This window comes from Cygnus atratus, chromosome 9, assembly GCF_013377495.2.
Source record: "Cygnus atratus isolate AKBS03 ecotype Queensland, Australia chromosome 9, CAtr_DNAZoo_HiC_assembly, whole genome shotgun sequence".
Lineage (NCBI taxonomy): Eukaryota > Metazoa > Chordata > Aves > Anseriformes > Anatidae > Cygnus > Cygnus atratus.
Genome location: NC_066370.1, coordinates 11,800,530 through 11,822,779, shown reverse-complemented (window position 1 = coordinate 11,822,779; position 22,250 = coordinate 11,800,530). Strand labels below are relative to the sequence as shown.

Sequence of the window (22,250 nt, the reverse complement as noted above, 5' to 3'; positions counted from 1 at the left end):
TTTGTACCTAATTTAACCTTTCTGTACCTAACGTAACCTAAATTGTACTCACTGTCCTTACCTCACTCCTCACTGTACTTTGAGCAGAGCATCGACACGATGGCAATGGGTTAATAAATACCTATCGGCCAGATTAGATAAGGCTGAAGCTCTGTCAACTTTCCCACCTCCAGCAGGAGACTTTCCTGCTTCTTTGGCTTTGGGCTGGCTTCCCCTGTCTGCCAGAGCAGCAGACTGAGGGGCACAACAATGTGAACACAGGATGATTTTGGTTCAACGACTCACAGGAGAGCTTTAACAAGGAGCTTCTACAAAGAAGGCTTTGGGGTTTTTCATTTTTAAAAGACGAGTTTTGCCTTTTCCACTTTGAGTCAGGGCTCCATCGAGCACCGTGCCTAAGCATTCTGCCAGAGGAGACAGGAGGAGCAGAAAAGCAGCTTAAGGAACAGAGAAGCCAAATGTGTCAGCCCAGATCTCCGAGCTGGGAAGGTGCACCTGCAACCAGCATCTCCCAGCTCACCAAGGACCTTTCCGAATCACTTGTGGAAACATCACTGTGAGCAGGTGTTAATAGTCAGCTCGCTTCATCCCACTTTCCTCCATCACAAGGCTGGGACTTCTAATGAAGTCTGGGACTTCTAACAACTTCTAATGATAATGATTCTAATGATGTTTTCAAACCTGCTTTCACAATAGCGATAGCACTCCAAAAAATAATAATAATAAAATAAAATGGCAAACCAAAGAACCAGAAGTGTTCTACTACAGGTGGAAAGAGATCACTTAGGAGTAACGGAGTAAGGCACTTCACATACAGAGAGCCTGACTTGCATTTCCCCTCTGCCTGTTTCAAATCTGTAGATTTCAGCCCCGCAAGTCAGCCCCTCAATACCCAACGTCACAGTTTTAAAACGTCTTTTACACTAGGTATCACCATCACAGACCATCACAGCACAGTTTTTCACATGATCGTTTTATATTCTCACCTTTTTACACACGTAGGCAACATTCAAGCCCTTGCCAGCAATGTGTTTGGCTGCAAGGAAACAGATGGCACAAAGGTATGCTTTTGCAACCCTGTTTGTTTAAATGAATGTTCCTACGGTTGTGTTTTTCTGAGTGCAGCAGGGTATCAGCAGGCTCCATCCTTGCTCAACGTCAAGTCCCTTTTTTCAGTAGACACGGACCAAAAATTGCTCTGAACCACGTCTTAGCACACCATATTTCTGTAGCTGTCTTCAGCTGACCGGGGTTGGCTTTGCTTTTTGTTTGGTCTCCTTTATTCTTGCTCTTTCAGGCGCTATGTATTCTACAGGATTATCCATCTCGGGGGCACTGCTGGCCACCCAGCTCTGCACGCCACCCACTCAGAGAAGGCTCCCTGACAACCACAGGCTTTTTTGCTATAGAGAATTTCTTACCGCTATTTCGACAGAATGGCCTAACACTAATTTCAGCTGACTTTGTCCATCTTTCATCACTAGATTGTGAAAAAGAAATGAGCATCTGCATTCTGCAGAAGCGTTTAAGAGTCTAACACAGCATTTCCTTTGTTACTGAGCAAGACACGTTATTGGAATTAGTAAGGAAGGTAACAGCATTTTTTTTTTTTAATCATGTTTCCCATTTTTAAATAAAACATGCTGAATTAGATTATGTGTTACTTTGGAAGCCATTTGGAAGGAATTAAACAGAAGAATTGTATCACTGCATGTACATCAGATTATTAAGTTATGCATTGGTTTACCCTATCAGATCTCTGTCAGACAGAGTAATTCCAAGCAGGAATTACTCAGTGTGCTTACAGCAAATTAAAGGAAGCCCAAGAAGAGTTTAGCTCTATACCAACTCAGTGTTAAGCTGAATAAATGCAGCTCTTGTACCACCCCTCATTCACCCTTTTGAATTCATGTGAGAAGAGGTTCTCATCTATGCACGTCCTATATAATGTATCACAGCCATACAGTGAACTTGGTCTATTACATCTATATTGCAAGGACTGTGATAACACTTGATCACTATTTTACTAAATGTTTTCTGGGTTTTAAGTCACTTTACATGCATGTAAGTTTTAATGGACTTTTCTTACAGGAATATTCAGATTGTTTCTCCTTTGCTGAATTGTAACTCAATTTTCTTTCCATATAATTGGACACAATGTCAAAAGAACTGCAAAAGTAGTTTCTACAATATAAATTAAATTCCCATCCTCCTTTCAAAAACAGGCTGTCTATGAAACGGCTATGGTTTTACCTTTCCCCACCCAATACCACATTCCTACATAGCATCAAAAGAGTCAAGCACCCGAACACGAAATAACAGGTTTTGAAAGTACAGAGTAGAATCAAACGGTACATAAACTGCAAAGCTTCAATTACTTTCTTTTTAAACCCTATAATAACTTCAAATTTTAAATAGTGAATTACTAACTTTCACTACTGAGGTCAGACAAAAATAAGTTCTAAGGCACCTTATTCGCCATATTTAGGACAGTCAAAGCAGAGCAATGACAAACATCTGGCTATGATTCTTTCTGGAATTTTGACTATTTCTTTCTACAGCCTTTTTTTTTTTCAGAGAAGAAAAATGCTGAGCTTACTAATACAGCATTTTGATTCTTTTAGCATAGCGCTTAATAGGATTCAGAAGCAGTCTGTCCTCCCACTTCCCACATATTTAAGCTGTTAATACTTCTACATCACAGAGGGGAAACAAGCCTTTACGAAACGAAGGGCTAAGTACACGAGCAGGGGAGAAGGCACAGAAGCAGACTCATGTCAGAGCTTCGCCTGCCAGGGAACCCGAGCCTGGTCGCCTCGTCCTGCAGGGAAGCCTCCCGAGCCCAGACACTGAAGAGCCACAAGAAGGACTGCCCTTCGGAAAATGACTTCAGAATAAATGCTTTCCAGCTCCCGCTACATGCCTTCTGTTCGTAACGGATGCATATTTCTTAATTATAACTCCTCAGTAGCAGGGTTTCGCAGCCACTGAGTTTGCATAACGTATGCTTAAGCCCTGATGAAATTCTTAAGGTCACTCACGGCGCTGGAGGGAGTTCCTGATAAGCAACACTTCACATCGAGTGCATGCTGAAAACGCTCCCTTCAAACCACAGGAAATGACAGGGTATGTACAAGGCTCAGATTGCTTCCTCCACAGCCCCATAAATGCTCCTCAAGCCCTAACCCAGTTCCTGATTTCAGGGCCTCCGACTCCCAGGGCTCCAGCAGCTGCTCCGGAACAACCAGTACCAGGAAAGGCGCAGCTTTCGCGACACTTTAAATTATAGATTAAATTACAGATACGTTTTTAGATTACAGATAAATTTTTAAATTACAGATAAATTAATTTACAGATAAATTACAGCCTGCAAACGGCAGACAAACCAGAATAACGAAATGTAGGCCTGACATAGAAACGTGAAGCAATTCTGCAGCCTAACAGTGAAAATTGTAGATTTAAATAAACAAGGTCAGAGTCATACAGCTGACCAGAAGAATATATCGCTGCTAGACAGAGTAAGCGGCAAGTCACCGTTCTCCACCTCGTGCAGAAAAACACTCATTAATTCCTTAGTTATACAACAGAAGGACTGGCACAGAACAGCAGTAAGCTCAAAGCAGACACAAGCAGCGAGGGGGCAATACTTAATGAGAAAATACAGGAAAAAAAAAATGTAATCTTACTCGACTACAGCATCCTCATAACCTGCAGGGAAGCCCCGTCCTTCCCCGCCGCTCACCCCATGCACGCCAAAAGAAGGGAGCCAAATGGCACAGCACGGCAGGTACACACAACACGCCACGAGCTTCAGTTTGTAAGAAAATGAGATGCAACCATCTGCAAGAAAGTAAGCCACATCCAAGGAAACAACAGGCCTGGTAGAAATGCATAAAAAAGAAAAAAAAAAAAAACAGCAACAGAGTATTTTCCTGAGGCTTCAAGTTCTGTGGCACGAGAATACCTGCCCTGGCCTTACTCACCATGAAAACCCCAAGCAATGCTTGACTCCAGATCACAGGGAGACCACGGGACATAACTGAAACCACAGCACAGAAAACACAAGCTAGCTGAAATGGAAAGGTGAATTCAGACCAGCATAAAGCTAACACGGTAAATTATCATGGCGCATAATACAAGGATATCCTTAAGTTTTTCTTAGGCAAGTTACTTCATTATACTAAAAAGAAAAAATAATAAAAAAAAAGAACAGACTTAACTGTTCAAAGCAACCGGACAAAGAACAGCATGAAACAGAAATTCTACTTTAAGTTTTCCCATTGAACAAAGCAGGCAGAACCACCTGGTTTTGCTGTGCTATGATTCTATTATGGCTACTTCATTTTTATGGAATTCATTTGCAAGTTGGTAAAAATATAGAAAAATGCTACTATAACATAACACTGGTATTTCTCACTAACTAATTTTATTTTCAAGTAGAAGAAGAAACAGATACACTCAGCAGAAAAAGTGCTAAGTTCTACCCAAAAACAGCTTGGTAAGCTTCAAGTATAAAAACCTAAGCGCCTTTTTCCAGGACACTTATTCATAGCATTAAGCCTAATTCACATAAGAAAGGAAGCATATATATTTCCTACATAAGGAACAGGATACAGACCAAATATTTAACACCACATTACAGCAGCAATTCCGTTCAACATCTTATAAGCTAGTGAAAAGAAAAAACAGGGCCAGAGAGAGGCAAAGACCCAAAATAAATATATTACATCAGAGAAAACAGCTAGAAGATCTGGAAAGTTTGACCCTTTTCTTGTAAACTAAACCTGATGCTTCACTTACCTCGATTTTAATCCAGTATCAGCCTCCTGTCTACCATCAGTGTGGCATGGAAATAAAGGGCATTGTTCATCTAACAGATACACGTGCTGCACTGTCTTTGACAGCCCTTATGCGTATCACTCTAGTACACTCCACTTGCAGCTCTACTGTAAATCTATGCAAAAACTTTCAGCAACTCTAAAGCACAGCTTCCTATAGCTGTAAATTCCTGCAGCCTAAGTTGCCCTTTGTTGCAGCACATTTTGCTGTCTTTCAGAACCTGCACCAGACAAGTACAATTTCACCAAGCGGTCATTTTGGCAAATTAAACCCAGCCCAGACCACTCCATTTATTTTTACGCTGATCAAAGGCTTCCAAGTTTAATCTCTTAAGAAATTTGGAAAAGCTGGCAGAACTTCTATTGTACAACCCCGCTTACTTTGAAGTGTGCCCATGATCTGAATTAAATTGAATTCTCCAACCATTCATCTAGCAGTCTGCAAAAGCACCCATTTGGACAGACTTAGCTCCGAGGGAAGAGGACAGAGGACAGGTGCCCCTTGACATGGAAGTTCTGAACTAACTAAGCAAGCTGAATATAAAAAGGAAAAAAAAATCATGGAAACTATTAATATTCCAGTCTAGTTTTGAATGCTTATGTTTCAGTCTCTTTACTGTTTGGGAGGGAAAGGAGAAAGGATAAACACACAGTTTTCCGTTTTCTGAACTCTTATAAAACATTTAAGCTCCATGCTTGAGCATTCAGGACAGATTCCCCAGAAAGGAGTTCTGCCTCAACGTGCTTTAAAGAACGGCTCTCTCTTATTGATTAAAGAAATTCATAATTAAAAAGAAAACCTTACAATACAGATGGTTAGTAAGAACAGAGGCAGTGGATCTTAGACAAACGAGCGGATTTTAGCTGCACTGAACCTTTAACACACTGTTCTAGATAAAAACAACTACACAAAGGAAAGATTTCCTTTTTATTTTATCCTTGTCCCATTAGTCATGCCATTTTGTCAGTCCCTTTTTGCTCTTAGGTGAGTTAAAAAACACAAAGAATTGGAAGAGCTGCCAAACAAGGGCATCTCCCAGCACCTGCCACGACATTAAGTAAATATTTCAAACGCGGGTTGGAGAAAGGAGGAAATGACACGGAAAAGCCTGTAAAGATTAGATCATTATGGCAGCTACTCTGTTTATCCTATACAGTTAAAATTGCTAGCGTGGACCACTTTCGGCAGCTTCCTAAGAGATGTAGGATATGAAGCTCCTATGCCATCTTCCTTGCAACTCTGCAGAGAAAAGCCCCTCTCCAGGAGATGACTACCATGCCAATTCTGCTTCCAAAGACATACAGTTTTTCTCAGTAAAAAGCTACTTGCCACAGATCTTAAAAACAGGAAGGAAAGTCCCTTTTGCCCTAAGATACATCTCCCTTAGATGGCAGTACCAACAAAACATATGAGAAAGGCCTTTACAGCTTAGTCTTCAGTCCTACTTCCCTATAAAGACTTCATTTCCTTCTCTGCCTGCAGAGCTTTTAAGAAAATAGCTGAGAAAAACCGTGAAGGGTTCTCTCTGATAAACTTTTATATGCAGTCGAGGTCCACCTTTAACCAGTAGGAGATTGTGACTTGCTTGGGAACACCACGTTACCTTCAGGTTACCTGCCCACACTGAGCTCTGGCGCTGGGAACTCACTGCCTGCTTCTGGGAGGCTCAGACAAGCTACACAGCACATTCCTTCTTTACGCATCCACATCTTTTCATATTCGGCCCTCCACAACAGAGCTCTTGTCTGGCTACACTAAGTTATTGCTGACCTAGTCCAATAAACACAAGCCACACGAAGTAGGTAGTGAAGACAACGTGATCTCTCATTCCCAGACCCAGCTAAAATAAACTTGAAAGCAAAGCGGAGTGGGCAAGTGTCACTCAAGTCAGAGCTTCAACCCCTCTAGGACAGCTGCTTCATCATGAATTTATTCACTGCTTTTTCAAAAAACTGTCTATCCAAGCCTACACCACCTATTTACCAAACATGACCGACTTTTCTTAATTCTTCCCCCTTAGTCCCCAAGGGAAAAAAAAAATCAGTTTTCCATCAAAAACAGCAGGCAGCAGTTCCTGCTACCCCACCAGGCCACGGAGACAATTAGGAGGTAGGGGGGTTGCAATTTAATACCTCGTCCCCATTTGACATAACATTTTTAGACAAAAGCGAAAGAAGATGTAGGCAGTGTGTCACTAAGACTCACTAATGGTACAGTTGATGACTATGGAGCTTTCTGTGCTCAGTGACCTACAGACAAAATCATTCCTTCTCCTTACTGCTTACAAGAGGCAGAAGTTTCTAAGCTGTTCAGTTCTGACGGACTTCTTAACGAAGAGCGGTATGATATTAACTTCTGCCTCAGCAAGCTAGGTGCACAAATTCAGGTGTTTCTGTGGATTTCATAACCAGAGAGAGCTTTCCAGGTAAAAGGAGAAAACGAAGATTGCTCAAAATTAAGGGAAACCTCTTGTCATGATGGAGAAGAAAAAAAAAAAAAAAAGGCAAAAAAATGAGACCAAACAGGTACTGTGGCCCACTCAGAGGATGGAGCCGAGTCCCTACCAGCAGGGCCCCCAAGGACTTTGGTAACAGAGGTAAGCAATAAGCAATTGCAATAATGGAGTGAGCTAAAACGGAGTAAGTTTTAGCTGTGGAGAAGACCCAGTAACATCCTAGAGACCATACAGTGCCTCTGCAGGAGGCAGCCAGCTGAAGGAAATGAAGGAATCGGAACAGAAACTAGATTAGTGGTCAGACAGGCGAGACTGAAGTATGACCCACAGCAGTCTAAGACCAAAAATGTAAGAGCAAGGAATTAATGGTTTTGACATGTGGAACGTGATGTTGACACAAATATCACGAGAAGAGTACACAAAAAGTTGGTACAAATATGACAGGGAAGAGAAGGAAAGCATCTATGCTCAGACGCAGATAATTTCTGTTCATTCACATGAATAAAACGGAGAACTAGCAGTTATAAGCTCTTCATGGATATTTTTACAGCTCATGGTAAGCTTGCAGTGATTTGCAAAGGTACAAGGTTGTTGCTTTAATTTTTTAAATCAAAAACACAAAAGCACAAAAAAAAACACAAAAAACACAACATCTTCATCAACTTGAAAAAAAATAAATCACACTTCAAGAGAACCACAGATTTTTTTTTAAAGCTATTCTCACAAAAAAAAAAAGCAATTGTTGGTGTTCTGTGTTGTAAGTTAAGGACAGGTGGGTTTGCTGTAACCTCTGTGTCCTCAGGTGGAAGGATACAGACAAAGCCTCACACAACCGAAAAAAAAAAACAAACCGAACAACAGATTTCATGTTTGAGACTTGAACAGTCAGGCAGCAATCCATAGAGGACATGGCAAAAAGCTGCTGTATTTCTTTAGAGTTCCACAGACATCATTCTTGCTCCACTTTTAAAAACCTGTTTAAGTCTATGCAACAAATTAAGGCTACAACTACTAATTATAAAGTGAATTTTATACTAATGTAGAATATCCAATAGCTGAGTATCTTCACTAGCCCAGAAATGTTCTCCAACAATAATTCTTCAGGCAAGCAAAATTAAAAGTCTGAGGTTAATGCTGAGTATGAAACAAGAATTTGAAGAGCAATTTTTTTTTTTTTAATAGAACTACCCCGATTTGAGTGTGGTTTGTACTCCTTAAGGCAGATTTCCCCAATTGTTAAGCAAGCATATTTTTAAATACTGATTTTCTGAAACACTGCTACCCCTCTGGTTCCTCCCTCTCAAAGTGTGAAAGCAAGCAAAAGCTTTCTGATATGAACTTGAAGAGGACACAAACCATTAAAATAATTAATGAAAAGTAGTAATTTAAAAAGCCCTTCAGCCCTCCCAACTGCCAAAGCTATGAAGATGCATATGGCTCAGGAAGCAAGAATAATTCGGCACAAGACATTTGGTGTTCCCCCAAAGCAAGTAACAGTCAAAATTTCTTGTTAACAGTATGTGCTTGTATTGAAATAAATGTCTGCTAAAAATACAAACATCTGTTAGACTACAAGATTTTAAAAAACAAGATGTCGTACTCACTTCACTACGTGTAAGTAGGCAAATTCCCTACACGAGTCTTTATTCAGATACTGCCCCAAAACGTCCCAGCTCTGTATAGCAGGAGATCCTGTAGGCTTTACATTATCCGAAGCTAAGTGTACTTGAAACCAGGTTTAAAACTCTCTTACCTCGATGTCAAGTACTTCCACTGTGTTGTCCAACATCTTTATTTTCACCTGCAGATCCTTCTCATGCGTTTTGGCAGGTGATAACGACATTGCAGTCGAGAGATTCTGTCCCGGCTCCAAGGTGCTCACTCCAGCGCTCTTCTGGACACCCAAACGAGAGCCAGGAGTCTGCAGGACTCTGTACGTCCCTTCTATCTCTCCCATTTTTCAACAGTGAGCAGAGCCTAAACAAAGCGTAGAAGAAAACAGAATTACAGCCTGAACACCAATATCCCATGTGAAAATACCATTGATGCAGAATCACAAGCACAGCCCTTATTTAATGCTCTTCACCCCACTATCAAAACCAGTAATAAATCTGATGAAATGCTGGTCAAAAATCCAGCTGCTGGGAAGAAAAATTAGCAGTGAGAAAAATACCTATTCCAAAACATGGTTAGAAAACAGTATATTCCAACCTGTGCCCTCCCGCCTCCTCTCACACTGACATTTTAATTTCCGATTAATTTTCGTGCTGATTCAGCTCCCTGTACCAGGTCACCACGAACAGCACAAGCACTGCTGCCAGCACAGGAGAAGACATCAGGAACAGACAGCCAGGGGTTTAACACCAGGCTCTTCCTTCAGTGGTACCTAACCACTTACCTGACTGTGCTACAGCCAGCCCACACCCTGAGATAACAGGAGCAATTACCTTTCTTCATCCCTTAAAACGATGACTCATGTAAAACTGTAACTACTTCAACCAGTGCACGCAGCTCAGGGCCGTCGTAACGCAGATTTCTGTGGCAGATAACTGTTCTTAATCTCATGAGCAAACCTGCGCTGTGCCCAGATTAAGTCAGTGGGCAAAAATCTTAATTGCAGAACCCTACTGCAGCTCAAACAGCCCAGCCCTGCCCTGGCTTTCATGGTTCGGTGGCAGCCACTGCAAGGAGAGCAGATGTTTAATTTAACACGGAACAAAAAAACCTCAGAGCTGTTGTTTGTGTTCCCAACGCAGCTCAACGGGACCAAACACTTGGGGCCACGTCTTGTGCAAGGAAAGGGACACAGAAAGGAGAGCAAGCTGCTCGGCGGCGCCCAGTCCTCAGGCTGCCAGCCTGCTCCCGGGGAGCAGCACGCAACTCCTCGCCCGCCCTCAATACCCAGCGCCAAGCTCCCCTCGCACCAGGAATTGCTACAGCTGGGCATCGAGGAGAGGTGCCGTGAAGTCAGGGGGGGCTGAAAAATCCCAGGTGAGTCAGCAGGGCTTTGAATGCAGTGCCCCCCTCCAGACTGCATGCTCAGCCTTCTCCCAGCGCTGGCTCCTGGCTCTCACAGGCTGCGGAGGGCTGGCAGCACTTCCAGGGTGGTGGCAGCAGCATCTGGGAATTGCCTCACACAGCTACAGCGCTACAAAAACTGCAGGGAAGTGTTGGGTGCTTGCTTTGCAATAGACCTGTGTCGTCTAGATAGGGGAAAGGCAGGTGATGAAAGCACTCCTTTGGCTCTCTGTGCTTTGCGCAGGTAGGAAGCTTTAACTCCTCAGAGCAATGGAGCCAACCTTCAACATCATTTAAAATTAGCATTTTAGGCTTTAATCCTTGCACTTGTAAAGAGAACACGAGATAGCTCAAGTATCAGCAGCCAGCTTGCGGACCAGCGAATCTGAACCCTGTAACTAAAATGCACAGAAGGACTTTGCTACTGCTAGTCAGAAGCTTACAAGCAACTGAAGTTGCCCAGAATTAGTTATAAAAAACCCCACGAGGGTGTTTATTAGACAACTGCTCTTAAAATTAACAATCCATAAAGACATTTGTCCTGTTCTAAATGAACAAGTACCAGAAGGAGCAGACACGACGGCTGTTTAAAACGAGGAAGGTGTGAGAAGAGACAGCCGTGGAGACACAACGAGCACAGCCCTCCTGCAGGCAGGTGGAGCTCCCTTAGCAGCAACTCCAGCAGCCTCCACATCGGCTGAAGCTAGACGGTACCCGAAGGTGTGTAAAACAGACAGCCAAACTCCAGAATAAACCAGGAGTTCCTGGGTATTTTTACTAGCTTTGCTGATAAGGCAGGAAAGAGAAAAGTCACGTAAAACAGAAACTGCAGGTGGCAAAGTCCTTCCCCCTCACAGCTGTTAACAGGAAAAGTGAATTCAACTAGGTATGTCCTCACAACTTGCTGGTGACACAATCCTAAACACATTTACCACTGCACGAGTCCCCAGCTAGAATCTATTTGGCTTTTTAGGGTCTAACAAGCATCTAGGCAGGAAACATGCTGTGTACAAGGAACCCAGGCCTCTCTGGAAGAGAATTTCCCTATCTGCTGCGTGGCAGTTGTGAGCATTTTTCTATGCCAAATGCCATTACAATCACTAAAATAGCCCCAAACAGCATGGCCTACCGCAGCACAGACCGATCCAAGCACTACTTTCAGTTGCATCACTGGTTACAGCCACATACCCTATTTGTTCTTTACACTGGCAGCACGCTGGCTGCTGTTTCTTAACAAGAAACGCTGCATTACGATTTATGAAGCATTTCAGTTAAAGGGACTATCTAAATGAAAGGTGGAGGAAAATGAAAGCATAAAGCTCAAGACAAACTGCAAGCACTGGGGAGAAAGAGAGGCTGAGCAAAGTGTCCGACAGCAAGCGAGAGCACCTCCCATCCCAGGCAAGCCAGAACAAAGTCTCATCGACCTCTTCATCAATATAAAACTAAAATGCAACGTTACCACTGCATTAACAAGTCTAAGAAAACAATCTTCCTTGTATTCACCCACCCTAAACTTCTTTGCCTTGAGTGCTTATCCCGATAATTTCCCATAAATAGGGACCAGACATCAAAACTCAAATCAACTCCCCAAGGCACAGCGACACAGCAATTGTCACGCTCAGCCCCAAGCCAGTCTGAAAGAGCAGCTGGTAACAAAGCTTTAAAAAATTGACATCGTTATGTACTTTTTGTTGCCTTTTTGAAATAGCTTCAAAGCCGCAATGAGTTTAATCTTCTGCTTTGATGGAATACATCTATTTTTCAGAAGTGAGACAGTGCTTTTTAGCTAGCAGTAAATCTGGAAAGGCAGCTTATACCTGAGGATATGGCTCCTCGAGATGCCAGAGGTTTTCAAGGGGACTCCTCCGAGTACGGTACCTCCTGGTCAGCGACAAAGCGCCACCACGATGCTCCATCCTCAGTTCCCAGGTCCTCAGTATGAGCAGGGTAACACATGCCTCCGTTACACAAGGGATTCCAAGAGACCTGCGCCTGGTGAGACCCTGACAGAGCGCTGAGGAAGCTCTCATTGGGAGAGGAGCTCTCTTGGATAGCCCTCGAAACAGGTCCCTTCACCTCACCAAGAGCAAGCTTTCATCTCATACTCTTTTCACTAGAGAATAACCACCTGCTAATGCTACTACAGGCCATTTCATACCAGCACTGCCAAGCTGGCACCACCTGATGCATCAGGAATCCAACAACTACAGTGACTGAAGACAGAGATGAAGAACACGGGACCCCCGCTGAACCTGGGCGAAAGGCACTCCCCTGCAGAGCACGTGCCTCTCCCTTCAGCCCAGGCCCCTTGCTTCCTTCCCAAACGCCGTTCCCCCCGCTACCCTGGCCTGGTGCTCACTGCTCTCTCCCATCGCTGCATCCTTGTGCCGGAGCCCACAGCTTCCCCAGGCTCCCTGAAAGGGGACGGACACACGGGGAAGGCTGAGGACCACGACCGGTCCCTGGGGCCAGGCGAACCGAACACGCAGGGCTGCAGAACAGCAGCGGGGTGCTGAGGGGCTGCGGCGCACCGCTGTCCCCGCTCAGAGCCACCAAACGTGACAGCAGGCTCTGAAAGCAGGCGGCTTCGGGCACGCCGCTTTAGCTGGTTGCAGAAAATCGGAAGAACAGCTGATTTCCACCGCTCCCTCGCCCGTCAGTTCCTAAATCCCACCACCAGATTACCACCTCTGTGCACGGACCGCTCTCTCGAACGCCGTCCGTGCTCCTAGTGAGCCGAGAGCACAGTTAATGCAGCAGGGGCAAAAGGCAGGAGTTCTCCCCAAAACAGGGCCACGGCGGCCCACAAGCACGGAGCCCTTTCGGGTCGCACCTGCAGCAGCGCTCCCGGGGCAGTGGGAACAAAACAGACGCGAACACACGGCAAAAAGAACCACCACGGGAGCTTTTCACGACCGAACACGGTAAAAATCCACGCTCCTCCATTTTTGTTTTCCACAAAACCTCCCTCGCTGCCTGCTCCGAACTCCATTACAAAGAGGCGTCGGAAGCAAGAACGGAGAAGCGAAGGAGGGACCGGCCGAGAGTTACTCGGGATTTTGGGGGGAAATCTCCGCAGGAACCCGCCTCCGCCCGCCGGGCCCGGGCAGGGCACGCAGCTGGAGGCTGCAGACCCCGCCGGGAGGCTGCCGGGCACAGCACCGCCCGGAGATCGCCTCCCGCAGCCGTCGGCCCCCGCCGCGGCGAGCGCAGCGCCACGGCGGGGGCCGGCCCCCCCCCGGGCCCGGGCCCGGCGCCCAGGCCCCGCTCCGGGGATCCCGCCCGCAGCCCGGGGGGGAACAGCGGGGGGACCCCCTCGGCTCCCCCCGCGCCGCCGCCCCCGCTCACCTCCGAGGGCCGGCCGCCGTCCCGCTGCCGCCTCGGCCTCGGCCTCCGCCGCCGCTCCGGCTCCGGCCCCGGCCCCGGCCCCGGCCCCGCGGCGCCCGCCCCGCGCCGCCATTGGGCGGCCGCGCCCGGGGCCGGGCCGGGCCCTGGGCAGCCGGGAGGCGGAGGGCCGCGGCCTGCGGGCGGGCCCGACAAAAAGGCTCTGTCTGGAAGCCGGGCGTGAAGCGAGGCCCTTCGGCTCCTCCGGGCGCGGCGCCTGGATTCCCCGTGCCCACTCCAGGCCCCGGAATGCCGCTCGGGGCGGCCGCCGATGCCGTCCCCCCGAGCAGAGGCGGCCCGGCCCCGGCAGGCGCTTTGCGGGGTTCCAGCAGCGCGCGTCGACCCCAAAATACGCCTTGGGCTTAATCCCGAGGATTGGGATCTTGTTACCGGGTGTCCGATGGGCTCAGGAATCCCCGGAGAAGTCCAGACCCTACACAAGGACCGTCAGAGCTGGTGCTGGGATACGTACAACTGAGGCCAAGTCCTTCTTTCAGGCAGCTTGTACTCCTCCTACTCCATCGCGTAGGGCTGCCTTATCCTTCTCTGCCCTGCACTGCTGCTTAATTCATTCCGACAATACTTTAGGGTTATAAGAGTGAAAAAAGTGTGTTCTTCCAGCATGAAAAGAGTGCTGGGAGTCAGGCGCTTTAAAGAAATGTTTACACCATAGCCTTTCCCACCAGAGCTGAAGGGCTGTTAGCTCACCAAAATAGCTGTCCCTCAGCCCTGCTTCTGAAAAAAGAGCCATTAAACCACACAGCCACGCACACACAGATGCCCAGGGCAGGCAGGTGTCCTGTTTAGGGATGCAAAACACAGACAAATCCCATTTATACAGGTGAGTGCTGCTCTGGTGAGGATACCACTCCGTGCACCAGTAACTAAGTGCCAGGTGACAAATCACACCCATGTTACTTTGAATAACGAACATTCCAGGTTTTTGTTCAGTTAACTTTCTTTCAGATACGTTTTAAATAGGGACAGAAAAAGCCACAGCCATGCAGCAGAATAGTGGAGAAGGCAAGGGTGCTGCACTCACGTGTGTGGCTCCAGCACAGACACCAGGCACAGCCATGGCCAAGGAGGCTGAAGACCATCAGAGCCTCCTCCTCCTCCTCCCCAAACCAGCAAGCCCACCCCTCAGTAACACAGACAGGAACCAAATACTGTAGGAAATGCAGTGCACAATGAAGCGCACGCTTTTAAGTCAGGTGTGCTCTGCCTGAACAGACTTCTGCACCCTCCAGATTCACAGTTTGCTGAAAAGTAGATGCCAAGGCTGACTGGTATCTGGCAGTCAGGAAAACAGCTCTTCCTAAAAAGGACTGCCTTTGACAAATCTCCTCAGTCCCTCTGAGGGACCACGTCTCATTAGAGTCTGTTCTTCAAGATGACAAACAAGAAAAATGAGAGAATCACTTGGATTTATCCAGGAAAGGATAGATGGCCAATAACACAAGACATGCAGAGCCACCCTGTATCTGAGAATTTGACCTTTCCACAACAATTTGAAAAACAAACCAGCATATGACTTTTGGATTAACAAAGCACATAAATAATGCAGAACAGCCCTTTCATCCTGGAGCAGCCTCACCACTCTCACCCACAGACGAAGTAACTCACAAAATTAATGAGTAATTCCTGACGAGCAACATTCTCATCTCTTAAAAAGAGAAAAAGACGCAAGATTTTTAAAATGTGCATTGTTGTTCATTTTCCTTCAAAAGCTGAAACAGAGCTGAAGAATCTCATGTATGAAAAAAAAAGTTTGAAAAGCTGAAAAAGTATATGCATTTTAGATAACTCCATCTATAAAAAAACATTTGTCACTGGTAAACTGAAGCGCTTTCATAACTGAAATGGATGTTTCAATACCCTGTTTTGCCTACCATTTGCATTGCACTTCCATAGGCAATGAAAACAGAGCAATCAATTCTATTTGCAACTTAAGCGCTAATGCACTTTCATATCCTTTAAAGTGCAGACACTGCAAAGTAATCTTCATTTCAGTCACTTATTTTCTTTAACATCTAAAAAAAGCACAAAGATTTTCTTGTGGCAGCTCTGGCTAAGCTGGAGAACAAATCCGATGTGATCACTTCAAAAACAACACACCACAACAATTAAAGAGAGGAAGCAATAATTGCATATATAGTGAAGTCTTTAGAAGCGTCAACACCCTGCTGTTTACACTTCACCGTATATTGCTAACTTTTATTGCTCACACAAAACACATGTAATGTACCGAGCTGAAACAATCCAGTGATGAAAAGTTTGTGTGCTTTAAGCGTCCACGTACCCAGGACCCGGTTTGTACATGCAGCTCATTTCTAGCCTTTCTACCCACCACAGGCAAAAAATTATTCTTCATCATAGCACAAGGAGTTTAGCAGGATACACGAGTATTCCTCTGAGACTAATTTACTTGCCTTCAGCCTGAACCTGAAGAAGTCTCCTCTTCCTAGCAGCATTCCCAAGTCTTCAGAAGAGATCATACACCCACGCTGATGTAGCAGCAGCTATTACTGCCTAGATGCTAAAACCTTTCTACAACAGCTCCTGTTAGAGAAGTCACCACGTTTTCGTTCTTGTAGCCACGAGCATATGACCAGGCTATGAAGGGACATGGCACCACCTGCCATTTCAGTTCCTTCACCATAAGCAGAGGAAGGTACAAGAAGAAACAAGACTCCACTTTTACAAGCTAGAAGAAATGACAGCTCTGCACTTTGTGCTTATTGAATCACACTCAACAGCCAATGAAATGGATGGTGTGGTTCCTAATCCCAACCAAGTGGGGTACGAATAGGAAGTGCCATATCAGGCTGAGCCTCTGACCTAACACAGTCTTTTACAAAAACGTTTGGCTACTTGAACACACAAAACATGCTGGAGACATGGTGTTGATGAATGGACTTGAATGCTAAAGGAGGGAACGGATGCTGTTATCCATCCACCACACACTGAATCAGCAGTACGTACTTCACAGCTGTCTGCATAGAAAATAGAAATTTAAAGACCTATGAGTTTCCTTAACCCCTATGACGGCAAACTTTGAGCATCCAGGCAGTACATTTGAACCATTTACATGAAGAGGAAGTTTAGGGAATAAAACTAGAAAAGGAATAATTTAATTACAATGAAAGTCAGCTGTTGCTATTGGAAGGATACAATACAAGGACCAAGCACAATTTCGTCCTTGCGAGATAAAAACTGATAGTGCATAACTCATTCATTCAACTGATGTTACAGATAATCTACATAATATACTCCTCTTGGCTTGAGTGAGACAATTAGAATTACCCTTTCACTATAATACTATGTCACCTCTTTAATTATCCTTGGGACGAGGGTAGAGGAAGTCCTTCAAAGCAGACTTCTTATCCAACCGAGAATGACAGTGTCTGGAAAAGCTTCTTCTTGTTCAAATCATTCATCATGGCAAAGAGATACTCTGTTGCTAATTTCTTTAGTTCATGTTTTCCAGTTACATATTACCAACTTCTGTTTCTTAGAAGTCTCCTATTATGTAATAAAAAGGCAAGCAATTCCAAAAAGCTAATGTCTCCCTTTCTGTCTATAGTAAAAGATAGATAATGGTGAGAATGGAAACAATTACAATAATTTAAGCCATATGTATGCCATGTATTCTACACTTCCCCACTGTAACTGGGCTGCACATCACTAGTTCACTTCTCTAGCCTATTATTCTGTGACTCTATGAGAACATGCATAAGCACATCAATGCTGAAGATGCAAAGATGAATTGGTACAGATTTCATTGCAGGTAGGCCAGTCAAAGCATCAGGATCCCTGGACAGGGGTGTTCACAGAGCTCTGAATGCCACGGGCTGCTGCTGTTGTCCTACTTTGGTTAAAGCTAGTATAGGTATTTTGCCTTGTAATGCAGTGCTCCTGTTACTACCTGGAGATACTCAACAATTTGCTGCACACATCGTTTCCCTGGATTGCCTTTCACATCAGCACTGACATCTCAGTAGAGACTGGGCTACGTGGATGGGTGAATCATTCTTCAACCCATCTTATTGGTGATGAACAGAGTTACATCAGACCACTTCTCCAGTAGGAAAACCAAGCCAGCTCCAGCTGTTAGTCAGGTGTTGTTTTTTATTCACAAGCCAGTTGTACCCTAGATGGTAGGAAAACATCAGAGAGAAGAGAGTGAAAATATAGAATTTGATCAATACACCGACTGTCCGACTGTCATATGCAAAGGATGAAAGTATCAAGTCAAGGCAAACAGGAATTGCCGCCGGTAATGGGAGATTTGATCCACATGATGAACACAAAGAATGAATGGCAAAGACAGAATAAGACCTACCATTTTCTGGAATCCCTCTCACACTGGGTTAATTTACTGTTAACAGTCACCTGGAGGTACTGGAGAAATAAATTCATACTGTAATGAACAGAGATACTTTCAAAAGTGGCACAGATATAATGTCAAAGGTACTCATCATTAGCAGCGCCTTGCTAAACCAACTACAGAAACTAATTCCCATGCTATAGAAATTCGGGTGGAAAGGGGGTGTTCCACTTCCAATCTTAAATACTTCTGTCTTTCCACCTTCACCCCAATCACCATGCTATAGCACTTAGCACAAGGGTAATCCTTCAGGCTTTTCAGATTGCTCCCCTTTCGCGCATTTCTCAGGAGCCCGTCTACACACACTACGTGCCGATGACATTACTCTTTATAACATGTGAAGTCTACTAGCCTCAGCCTATTGACCTGCAACATTACCCAATTAATTCTTTAAGACAGGCATGGGCATTTACGTGTAGGAAAAAAATGTGCTAGTTTGCTAACAGAAAAAATAGTGGATGCAACACTTCTCTGTAATCACCTACTCTGACTTTCATAATTGTATTTTAAGTTAAGTCTCCTGGTGAAAGTGGCAATTACGAGGGACAAATTAAGCACAACATATGTTCATACCTGCACGCACACATGCAGGCACTTGCTCCGCAGCTCCTCTCGGCCCGCCTGGTGTACTTGTCTGAACACGTTCTTCCTACCCAGAAGGTTCATCTGCAGCCAGCAGCACTTCTGGATCAACAGCACAAACCCCAAAGCAAACACAAGCTACAAGCTGCGCAGAAACATGGCTGCTCGGCCACATGCACTTAAACAAAAGTCCAGGCAAAAACCACAAACTGGCACCTATTTGCTTCAGAGACAGGTAGAGGTAAAAGAATAAACAAAGTCCAGTGGCATATTGCCTCCATGTGGTAAACTCATCCAACTGCAAAAGAGCATAAATATCCCCAGAATTCCCTTAAATTTGCTTCAAATCAAGACGTAAGATTTTCGATAGATGTTAGTCCTTTAACTGTAGCAGCCTAAACGTTACGCTGACAGCAGTGAAACCATCTCTTCTGCAAGGGTGCAATTTACTTCTCTTTTTCACTAAAAACTTACAGGGTGAGATTATCCAAGTATGCCTGAAGCAGCAAGGCCAAAAAAACCCACTGAACTGGGAGTCAGAAAGTCCCCTTTATTTTTTTTTTAAATCTCATTGAGGCTCATCTAATTTCCCTATCCATCCACTCAGACGTGTTACCTGAGAGGAGCCACACAAGGCTCGATCCAGTCACAACTTGCACGGTGTTTCTAAGATCGACATCAAAAACTTCTGTGAGTGTTTGGGGGGGAAAACAAAACACCACCAAAGAGCAGCCACCAGTATGTGAAATTCTCCCCAAATATGAAATTCTAACACGATACAAAGCTCACTGCTGATTTTCACATCTCAGTTCAATGCCAACGACTTTAGTCAGCAAAACTGCACAAAAGCCCAGTCATACGGATGTTGGCTTCAAAAACAAAAGTCTCTTAGGTACAGAAGACAAAAAGCCCTAGTCCTAGTTGGTAGACAGGATCCTTCAGAACAAAAAGAGAAACCAAAGAACCACAAGCACTAATCCCTTGGTAAGCATGGCGATTATTCTGCTGTCAGAGAAACACGGCTTCAGAGCCTCAGTGATGCCAGCTAACTGTGCCGCCTTATGCCTTTCACAAATAAGGTAACCAGCTGGGTACCTTCTAGCTAAACAGCAAGCTGTTAGATTCCTCTTTCTGGGCCCAAACCCCCACAAATGGTCCCAGCTATTTGGGCCAGGAAACAGAGCATGTTAATTCCTACTGATGCTTCAAAGGCTGAAACTGAACTTGGCCAGTGGTTCAGCTGCTCCACGTGGCCGGCCGGCCGTTCTTGCAATGCCATTTTTCCATATTTCAAAGCAAATGAAATAGGCAGCCTGAGCCTACTTACTGAGCATGGGAGGAAGATTACAACCAGTTTTCTCGCTCTGATTATGAACTTTCTGACTTTGCTAGTCAGCAAGCGAACTGCTTTACCAAAACACCACCGCCGAGCCAAAACGTGTGTTCTCTCCAGGGGAAAAAATCTCTGACATTTGAGCAAGTAACTACTACGGGAAGAGTTTGACCTAGGTTTTAGGCTCTGCATTTTGGAAAAGCTGCTCGAAAGTGAATTAAACACAGTAATTTGCAATTCCCCTGTTGTTTTTAATAAATGCAGGAGTGGGCATGTTCTGAATAAAGTATTTTACTGTCAATGCTGTTCCTATTTCTTTTATTTTAATAAATATGATGCTTAAGCAGTATGGCACCTGTTTTAATAAGTTTTGCATTAGCTATCAGGGTGTGTTTATTTACTCATTCTATAGGATACGCTGAGTTATCTTCACATAACATTGGACTTCTGCTTCCAACACAGGAATTTTCCCAGGATCTTTTGGCTTCTGCTTAGAAAAATGATGTGATTCCTTCTCTTTGCCCCATCAGCCTCAATTTGTTTCTCAATAAAAAACAGGACAGCCAGCTTGAGGCACTTTAAGCAAGACAGCTCAACACAGTAAGCTGCTAATGGCTGGCATGTCTTTTAACTCAAATCTTTCTGACCTTTTGCAATTACTTTCCTTTATGTGACTTAACATGGCTGAGCAGAAATTTCTGTCTGGCAACTTGGACCTCTCTCAGAATTCAGCCGTACCTTAAATCTGACGTGCCAACCAGCAGTCACATCACCAGTGAAGATACGTGTAAAACTGAGGATCTCAGGAGGGCTGAGACTAGAGCACAATTACCTGCATCAGTCCTACAAAGCCATTTGTGCTGGGGTTCAAACAAAGTAAGCAGGAGTTAGCCCCAGGCTTGGCAGAGAGAGTGCTCTGCTCATTTTTTCCTATCAAGGAGCTCCGTCTTTCCCACAGCAATCAAAGCACTGCACTTCTTGCCTTGTGGGACTTGTTTCTTGCAACCGAACAGCCTGTCTGCAGGACCGCCTCTGCTCTAGCCAGAGGTAGGTTCTGAAAAGCATGTTGTTCTCGGTCGGAGATAGCTGGACACCTCCTCTGTCTCGCTAGATTTACAGGAACTCATTCCTGTGGGTGGAAACGAGCTTCGTTTTGCATTTCAAGTACCGAAACGAAACCTGCAAACTTACAGATACATCAGAAGATCTTGCCTTGCTAAACACAAGAGAAACTCCCCAGCACACCTGAAACCGACACACCTCTAAGTGGCTGTGAGCCAGGCCCAGATCATCCTATCGCCTCTGGACCACGCTGACAACAAAGCTGGCCATCAAACCAGTCCTTGGACAAACTTCCTCCTCCTCCTCCTCATGCTGCCTCTGTTCTGTTTCTGGACTCGACCCAGAGTTACACCAAATCTGATTTTGTGGCACATCCTCTCACACGGTTAGTGTGACAACAGGCTGGTTTCTGCATCCTTCATATCTCCTCATCAAAACAACACACAAGCAGGCAACAACACCTCTGTTTCCAGATGATGAAAAGATCCCTCATAGCACTGGGTTCTGTGCCTGTGTGCTCTGGCAGCAGGGTGACACACTGAGAAGACAGCTAGTCCAGCAGCACAAAGCCACCACACCACTGGCTTTGGTAAATATGCAGGGAAAATGTCTGTCTTGCTGGTAAACTGGGCTGCATTCCCATCACCACCACACCTTCGCCACCATTTTTTTTTTCCTTGCCTTCTAGGATGCCTGAATGAATAGGAAGGAAGTACTGCAGCCCAGAACCACTACCTACCATCTCCAGACACAAGAGACAAATGTGGTGGGAATGGGGCTCTAAAACAACAAGTTAACAGAAAAGCACATTTTAACTCTCCAGAGAAATCCACTCTGGAATTATTGCCTGCAGGAAAAACTCTACGGCAAGCTCAATTATAAAGTGTTTTAATAGTCCAAATGAAACCTTTCCTTCCACTTCAGGAATCTCTTAAGAGTTACTTTCTAGCTTTCCCTCAGTATTTGTCAGTAGGAGTCCAGGGATAAGGTTTTTGGGCACTATTCGTTTATAATGTTGGGAAAACAGCAAGTAAAGATCAAATGACTTGAGTTCATTGTACTGAAATCCAACGCAATGTCTTCCTAAATGCCAGTTTCAATTCTTCCCAAAGTCTTTACGGAATATGTTCTTGCACATTCCCCAGACTGTCACTAATTAACAAGCTTGTTAGCTATTTCAGACA

General features: G+C 44.9%; 1 protein-coding gene across 5 annotated transcripts in view; it reads right to left on the bottom strand.

The window, feature by feature from the left end:
* Window positions 1–18,948, bottom strand: part of FARP2 (FERM, ARH/RhoGEF and pleckstrin domain protein 2) — an 86,074-nt gene extending 67,126 nt beyond the window's left edge. For 3 of the 5 annotated variants that reach the window (XM_050712639.1, XM_035544480.2, XM_035544481.2), the window contains exons 1-2: window positions 13,664–13,752; window positions 9,048–9,271 (exon numbers count right to left, since the gene is read on the bottom strand). In XM_050712639.1, the coding sequence (XP_050568596.1) occupies window positions 9,048–9,251 (204 nt within the window). In that variant the 5' untranslated portion in view covers window positions 9,252–9,271; window positions 13,664–13,752. Of the gene's footprint in view, window positions 1–9,047; window positions 9,272–13,663; window positions 13,753–18,662 lie in introns of those variants that run through there. The other 2 variants (XM_035544482.2, XM_050712638.1) reach the window with 2 other exon arrangements.
* Window positions 18,949–22,250: the final 3,302 nt, after the last annotated feature.